We start from the raw sequence: 7,982 nt of genomic DNA on the forward strand, positions 1-7,982 counted from the left end.
CTGACGTACTATTATTCATTCAATAATCTAGAAAGAATAGCTAGCTAGCATAGAATCATCATGCTAGCCTATAATAATAAGAGGGGTATTTCTAGAAAAATGCCTAGTAAAATTTCTAAGTGCTCTTCAAATTGTGGGTTTGAAGAATATTTGCCAAATAAAGTACTACTTAAAAATTACCATATCTCAAGCTTAATTCATGTGTGAGTTCAGTAAGTTGTCGCTCTTTATAAGATTTATGTCAGGTTTGAAGTGAATGACTTTGAGCTTGGGTAAAGATTAGATTGAGCCATCGATGAATAAAATACCAAAAAGAAAGAAAAGTAATGCTCATATACATTTTCAGACTTCTTAGCATCTCAGAAAGTGATCACAGGACATGAAAGCTTCATTTTTTCCTTTGATGGCAAAAAAATCAACCACTAAAAGAAACAACAATGTCCAGGCGTGCTGGCTAGCTAGGATAGGATCCTGGCCTCTTCTAATGTCTTTAACAGAAAATACACCTGATCAATTGGAACAACAAGCTCTCTTGTTCACGTTACCTGACAAATTAGCGACGTTGATGGTTGTTCCGTGCGGAAGTCCGGTTGTTGAAGCTGCCTCTTGTGCAGCCAGTGCCTTCTTGCTTATAATATGGTAAATGTCATACAAAATGGTTTGGAAAGCCTTTTCCACGTTGAACGCTTCCAAGGCTGATGTCTCCAGGAACGACAGACATTCCTTCTCTGCCAAAGCTTGAGCGTCTTCCGCTTGGACTGCTCTCAGGTGATTCAGATCCGATTTGTTACCAGCCATCATGATTACAATGTTGGAATCGGCATGGTCCCTTAGTTCTCGGAGCCATCGCTGGACATTGTCAAAGGTTTGCCTCTTGGTTATGTCATAAACCAAAAGAGCCCCAACAGCACCTCTGTAATAAGCACTTGTGATTGCTCTGTATCTCTCTTGACCTGCTGTGTCCCATATCTGTGCCTTTACTGTCTTTCCTTCTACCTGCATTGCATATATGTATTAATTCACTCCATTATTATTGATCAGGAAGACTCAGATGCAGATATGAATGGGAAATTAAGGTTACCTGGAGAGTTCTGGTGGCGAATTCAACGCCGATGGTGGACTTGGATTCCAAGCAGAACTCGTTACGCGTAAACCGGGAGAGAATGTTGGATTTACCAACACCAGAATCCCCAATCAATACAATCTTGAACAAGTAATCATATTCATGATCCACCTTGTATGCCATTTTACTACTCTTCACAGATCACTCACCTTAACCTGCCAGATCTAACAATATACACACAATTAGACCATTTTCCTTGCACTAAATATTCTACCTGGGAAAAATTAACACCAAAAGAAAACTACCATTACAAGAAAAGATTAGGGTGATTCGATTTGGTTGTTTGTGGTAGAGATTTGAATACAATTGTTCTTCTTTTTGTTTGTTTGAAGATGGGTTGTGGTTGGTGTTGTAGGTCGGGAAGAGTGGAGATGGAAGTCATTTTCTTGATTTCCATTTCAAGTGGCAATGAGGGAAAACAGGCATTTAAAACGCCTTTTCCTCTGGGGTCCAAGCTTTGTAAGTCTTACCTCTAATTTAAAGTAATAACTAAAAATCATCTCTGCAACTTAACCACTGCATAATATGTGAATGTCTTATATATCGGTAAAAAAAAAAACCTTCTAGTGTATAACAAATTTGAAGGCATCGAAGAATTCGAACACTTGAATTAATGTATGTCATATAAGAAAGGGAAAAAACTGTTTATTAAGGTGAAGAATGCTTTTGCAAGCGCAAGCAATATGTTAAAGCTAGAGGAATGGCAATGGCAATGCAACGTAGTGCATGGACACCATCTTTATTTGTTTCTTGAATTTGAACGAAATGACACAATGGTCATTGATATGCACGTATTTGATCTCACTTTTGTGCATATTTCTATATTCGTTCTTGATATTTTTGATGGAATTTGATTGATATTACATGAATTCTTTGTGTTTTTAATGTAGGAGAGCCAGCACAAAATTATGAAGTGAAAATATACGAAGTTGGATGAAATTGCGTTAAGAAATGAGCAATATTGAAGTTGAACATTGTATAGGGCCGCTTGAGCACGAATACCCACTTGAGCGCCCGAGTATGTCTTCTGGAACAAAAGCTTCATTCATCACCGCTCGAGCACCAATTTCCGCTCCAATCAGATCTCCGAATTTGTTTAGAATTAGGCTTTCTTGATTCTAAAAGCTTAATATAAAAGGGGGCCACGAGTTTAGGGTTAGAGACATTCTTTTTTGGGTTTTTGGGGCTGCAAACCTTCTTTTCTCCAAACTTTTGCAAGGATTCAAAGAATCAAGACTTACTTTTCAACTTCAATTCCATCAATCTCAAGGGGGTTTCTTCACTTTCTTTCTATGAATTCTCTTTTTGATTTTGTTTTTGTCCCTTGGATGATGAATTGTAACTAAACTTATTTGTTAGAGCTTGATGTAGCCTAGTATGATTATTGCTAGTATTTCAATTCAATGAATGCATAATTTTGGTTCATGATTCTTGTCTTTAATTTACATGCTTATATTCTATTGTTTGTTTGATTGCTTGATCACCAATTGAATGCTTAATTAGACTCATCTAGCTAAGACTAAGGAACGAACCAAATTCATGTGTCTTAGAGAATCAGAATTAAGGAAATCAATTGTCGATTGCTGTAAACAAGGTTTAGGGGATTGATTGGTTGTTATAGTTATTTAGATCGTAATGAGTTATTAGCCTTGAGTTAACGACAACAAACCGAACATGATTAATCCATTCTTGATAATATTTGTTGGCATCGCGAACGAACGAACTAGCATATTTAAGAAAGAATCAACCATTGAATCAGAATCATAATTGTGTGTATGTTAATTGAATGATTGTGATATGATTGCTAGGTGAAATCATTGTCCCAGTGTTCTTCTCTTATTGGATACAAAATTTGAATTTTATTTCTTGCTTGCTTATTTTATTTACATCAATCATTCTTCATTTTTTCACAAATCTCAATCATTCATCAAGTTAGGTACATTAATTAGATTAACTAGTCTCTATGGGATTGACCTCGTGCTTACATATACTGTGTTATTCATAAACTCTTGTGTACTTGCGAGAAATATTACGTCGACGTTCCGCGGAATATATGACCCATGCTCCGCTGGGGTTATTAAATTCTATGGGTGACGTAGCTACCGAGATCAATGCGGTCAATTATGTTTTTCCTAGAAGTTGATTAGCTACCTCTCATTTTGTTCTAGGATTCTTCCTTTTCGTAGGTCATTTATGGCACTCGGGGAGGGCTCGAGCGGCTGCTGCGGGATTTAAAAAAGGAATTGATAGCGATTTTGAGCCTGTTCTTTCCATGACTCCTCTTAACTGAGGCAAGAGATCTACTACTTGAAGTAGTATTTAATTTACTTCCACCATGACTAATACATATTTGATCTAGTTGGGTAGATTGGGTCATACTTCAAAAAAAAAAGTATTCCTTTTTACTTTCTTTTCAACCCATTTCATTTATATGTAACATCTTCTTTTTTTGGCTCGGCTATCCTACCTAGCCGAGCCATTCACCTTTAGTCATCTAATCAGTAATCAATTACAACTTGTAAAAACTCGATCAATTCGAGGGAATGTATGCAACGACGGGGCTCCTCACTTGATGTACCCCATCATCCCAAATCAATGACCCCGAGATCATAGGTGTACCAAGATTCGCCTGAATTGTAACAATAAATGATTGTTTTTCTCCGAGAGACTTGAAGGTTAGGACACTAGGACTCACTTGGACGCTCAGCCCTTTTGGAGCACTGATGATTGCTTTGTAGGTGGATACATCTGAACCAACATTGGTGACTGTTCTATGGAATATACGAGTCACGAATTGTCCAGAAGAGCTAGAAACTGTGAAGGAAGGGTAGTTTAGATCCCAAACAGTTGTCTTTGTTGCTAGGTTGCAGCTACTGCTATCTCCAGTAATGGATCTTAAAGTCGTGGTATTGTATCCTTGCCCGCACAAAAACTTGATGTAATCAACTTCTCCAGCGTCATATACCAAACCTGGATCGACAGCTTTTAGAGGATTTATATGGCCCGCTCCGTATGCAAACTCTGCATCAATATTTTTGCCATTCATGGAAGAAGCTGAAGACAAAACAAACACGTGTGTTTAGAAGGTCAATGCCATTCACCAAATATAGCTAATATGATGGCTTCAAACAATCAGAATTCAAAACAAATTAACCTGTAGTTATTAAAGCAGATTTAATTGCAGCAGGAGACCATAGTGGGTGAAATGTTTTGATGTAGACTGCAACCGCAGATGCGTGAGGGCACGCCATAGAAGTGCCAGAGATTATGTTGTATGGCAATACTCTGTTATCTTCTTCTGCTCCTGTAATTGAAGTGCCTTGCGACCAAGCTGCTAAAATGTGCACTCCAGGAGCGGCTATATCCGGCTACATTGGAATTAATAGTAAGCTAAGTCAGCATTAGGGAAGGAATATTACTAGAAACTCAAGTCAAATTAACCCAAGGAAGAAAAGCTTTTGACTTACTGTGAGGATGTCCTTTGTTATATTATTATGCCCCCTTGAGGAGAAGGAAACTACAAATGGAGCAAGTTCATTTCCTGTCTCAATACTCCTGAATATTGTTGCTGATGGGTTTCTGTTCAATACATTTTCAAGCAGAGATAATTGTTATCTTAAAAAGTCCTTTGATGTGCGTTTTCGCTGTTGAAGATATGGTAAGAAGTACTAGTATTAGTATATTTATACCCAGTTGAGTTATAGTAGTCTGCAACGTGACTTCCACTACTCAAATCCAAATGAGAAATTGGTATGATGGATTCGAAAGCTACATCTGTGGCGCGTGCATCCCGCATTATAGCACCAATTCCTCCTGCAGCTACTACTGCTTCTGTACGAGTCAACATATCGCAAAGAACAATTTTTCCTCTCACCTTCGTACCGTCTAACGAGTCCTTAATGCAAAACCTATATTTGTTCAATGTTGCTTACATTTACCTTCTCAATTTATGTGAAATAAATTATCAGTATCTGACATAATATCTTTTGAATATCCTCAATTTACCTGGATACGGAGGAGTTGAATTCTTTTATGGTGTTTGGGGCATCTCCACCATAGATGACAGGGTACATTTGTTTATCAAGTCCAACCGTATTTATAGATGATCCCTAAATTCGAAAAAGGGAAAAAAAATTCAGGCTAATTAATTCAGAGATGAAACATGCGTGCATGCATATTGATCAGCTAAACTAACTTACCTCATAAGTCTCACCATTGCCTAACTTAACCTTGGTAACGAACTGTCTATCGATGGTGCTAGCCGCCACGGAGAGCAACCAAGGTGCCAAATTGGAGACAGTAGCAGGTTTAGGGCCTGCATTCCCGGCAGAGGTGGACGTGAGTATACCATTCTTCATTGCATGAAAAGATCCGATTGCGATTGGGTCCTGAAAGTAATCTGTAGGACTCCCTCCGACTGAAAGAGAGATTATATCAACACCATCAGCAATTGCATCATCAAATGCTGCAAGAATGTCAACACTATTGCAACCATCTACCCAACAGATCTTGTAGACAGCAATACGAGCTGTGGGAACCCCTCCTCGAGCTGTCCCTAACCCAAACCCTAATAAGCTTGCCTCGCTAACTAAGGCACCTGCAGCGGTCGACGATGTATGGCTTCCATGACCTTCAGCATCTCTTGGAGATAGGATATCTCCTGGAAGAAGAGTTTCATTGCTCCGGTAGTAGCGTGCTCCAATTATTTTACTGTAGGATACATGCATGTGAAATTAAGTTATATCGTTGTGTTTGATATAAGTAAAGTTTGATTAAGAAAAATATCTTGCGTGCATGCATATGATTAAAGGTGATAGAGATTTGATTACTTGTTGCAAGTGAAATTTGATAAATTTTGGCATGTGCCTTTCCACTTTGCTGGAGGTGGACCAAATCCTTTGTCACTGAAACTTTGAGATTCAGGCCAGATCCCAGTGTCAAACATTCCAATAATGATGTTGCTTTCAAGTGTTGCAGCTCTCTTAACATTTTGGGGAAAACCTATGAAATCCCATGATTTTGTTGTGTGGAGATGCAGCTTTTGACTAGGGAACACTGACACAACTCCTTTCATGCCTGCAGAGACAAAATCCAATGTGTTGGTGGAATTATTAATAATCAATGCCGAAACACTTACAATTGCAAATTAAACTGTGAAAACCCTAAACCCACCAGCCATTTTTTGCATCTCAATTTTTGTCAACCTTGCAGCAAAACCATTGAAGCTTCTTTTGTAGCTATGGATTAGCATAGATTCTGATGCACCACTGCTCCAGAGGTTGAAACGTACGGAAAAAGTAATCGATAACTTGTTTATAAAAATATGGCATATATATAATTTATATAAGATATAAACAAAAAGATATATAGAAGTAGTGGATGTGACCTGCCACTGCCAGCAACTTGTTGTAACATGGTGGTATGAACATGAAGGGATGATGCAGTGAAATCAGCGCTGGGACGGTCACCCATGTACACAACATAAACCTGCATCCATCTAAATCTAAATGAATATACTAAAACAAAAGCAAGAGAGATGTCAGAGAGTAATATATGTATGTATATATGCTTGCCTTGCGGGCATCATCATTGGACATTCCACGGCAGCAAAGAGTGAGATTAAAAGCGAGGCAGAGTAGGAGAAGGCATGAAAGAGAGCAAGTATGAGTTCCCATGGACATATATGTCAAATGGAGTAATTTGAAGGCACATGATGCTCAAGAAAGTCACAGGGTTTATATAGAGATGAAATAGTTAAATTGAAAATAGAGTTGGGGGTTTGGGCTACTTACACAACCAATGACATGCATATTGTTATACCCGTCACTAAGAGTCCTTACAAAGTCGGCCATTAACAATGTTCTTAAGGACATTAATATATATTTTATTAATCTTTTTTTTGCTGCCCGTTCCATGTTAAATTAAAATAATATATATATATATATATAAGACAAGGACGAGTACATCAAATTTTGTTGCGCACAAGATATGCTAATTATCCAATTTCTATATATATATATATAAATTGGAATTGTCATATATGAAGTGGAAGTGGAAGTGGATCGCACAACTCAATTGTATTATTATTATTATTAGTTTTTTGGAAATTGACAATCAATATTGACGCTTTGTATAGTATTGTAGGGACATAAAAGTCAAACAAATATTGGAATTATCAGTAATAATATATGTGTATTCTATAAATCGGTTTAATTAAAACAGTTGGACGGAAAAAACCACTCTCCGAAAATGAAATGGATGAGTTGGCCATGTATACCCATACCCGTGAGAATGAAACAATAAATAGAAATAGAGAAACAAGAAGACGGACAGTTGCACGGCACGGAGACGGAGAAAAATAATTAAGATGATCGAAGGCCAGGGATAAATTCAAATTCTTGGGAGATCCAGCAATAAAAGAGAGTTAATTATGCTCCATTTGTTCAGAGGAAAATTAATATCTCATGGAAAATATATCTCAAGGAAATAATTATCATGGAAAAACAATTAGTTTATAGTGTTTGGACAAAAAAATTGTTAATGTTCTATTGTTTGTTTGGTGGAAAACATAAATTTGAGGTACAACATTATTATTTTCTTGTGATGATATAATGTGCGCATACATATATTTATCAATGTGTTAATACATAGCAACTATAAGATGCAAATATTAAATTCTATTTTGAGACAATAATTCAACAAAATACAGAATAATCCAACTTCTTTTATGCTTTTTATATACAAACACATCCAATATTACTTAATTTAATGTCTTGTTATATGTATTATATATATGGAGTATTATATAAAAGATACAGTTTTTTAAATTCACCTTAACAATGAGCATAACAATGAGTTT

At 36.9% G+C, this 7,982-nt stretch overlaps 2 protein-coding genes across 5 annotated transcripts; both read right to left on the reverse strand.

The window, feature by feature from the left end:
• Positions 1-375: 375 nt before the first annotated feature.
• LOC119989186 (ras-related protein Rab2BV-like) lies at positions 376-1,559 on the reverse strand. 4 transcript variants are annotated; one of them, XM_038834545.1, is made up of 3 exons: positions 1,375-1,559; positions 1,082-1,278; positions 376-996 (listed from the first exon to the last, which is right to left on the reverse strand). In XM_038834545.1, exons 2-3 carry the CDS (start codon positions 1,244-1,246, stop codon positions 511-513), a joined length of 651 nt encoding a protein of 216 aa, XP_038690473.1. In that variant the 5' UTR covers positions 1,247-1,278; positions 1,375-1,559; the 3' UTR covers positions 376-510. The 4 variants fall into 4 exon arrangements, with proteins under 4 accessions (XP_038690473.1, XP_038690470.1, XP_038690471.1 ...); XM_038834542.1 differs by having other exon boundaries at positions 1,082-1,287; positions 1,369-1,520; XM_038834543.1 differs by having other exon boundaries at positions 1,082-1,287; positions 1,375-1,513.
• A 2,094-nt stretch (positions 1,560-3,653) lies between these two features.
• LOC119989184 (cucumisin-like) lies at positions 3,654-6,616 on the reverse strand. The gene is made up of 9 exons (XM_038834541.1): positions 6,510-6,616; positions 6,296-6,393; positions 5,953-6,199; positions 5,323-5,833; positions 5,129-5,232; positions 4,813-5,031; positions 4,591-4,702; positions 4,278-4,491; positions 3,654-4,177 (listed from the first exon to the last, which is right to left on the reverse strand). Exons 1-9 carry the CDS (start codon positions 6,614-6,616, stop codon positions 3,654-3,656), a joined length of 2,136 nt encoding a protein of 711 aa, XP_038690469.1.
• Positions 6,617-7,982: the final 1,366 nt, after the last annotated feature.

The sequence above is a fragment of the Tripterygium wilfordii genome, chromosome 21 (genome assembly GCF_013401445.1).
Source record: "Tripterygium wilfordii isolate XIE 37 chromosome 21, ASM1340144v1, whole genome shotgun sequence".
Classification (NCBI taxonomy): Eukaryota; Viridiplantae; Streptophyta; class Magnoliopsida; order Celastrales; family Celastraceae; genus Tripterygium; species Tripterygium wilfordii.

Coding starts and splice junctions, on each gene's coding strand:
- LOC119989184 (XM_038834541.1), bottom strand. CDS start 6,616: ATGCAGGTTTATGTTGTGTACATGGGTGACCGTCCCAGCGCTGATTTC. Junction 4,703..4,812: donor GACTACTATAACTCAACTGG/GTATAAATATAC, acceptor TGTATTGAACAG/AAACCCATCAGCAACAATAT. Junction 4,492..4,590: donor TAACAAAGGACATCCTCACA/GTAAGTCAAAAG, acceptor ATTCCAATGTAG/CCGGATATAGCCGCTCCTGG.
- LOC119989186 (XM_038834545.1), bottom strand. CDS start 1,246: ATGGCATACAAGGTGGATCATGAATATGATTACTTGTTCAAGATTGTA. Junction 997..1,081: donor TCGCCACCAGAACTCTCCAG/GTAACCTTAATT, acceptor TATGCAATGCAG/GTAGAAGGAAAGACAGTAAA.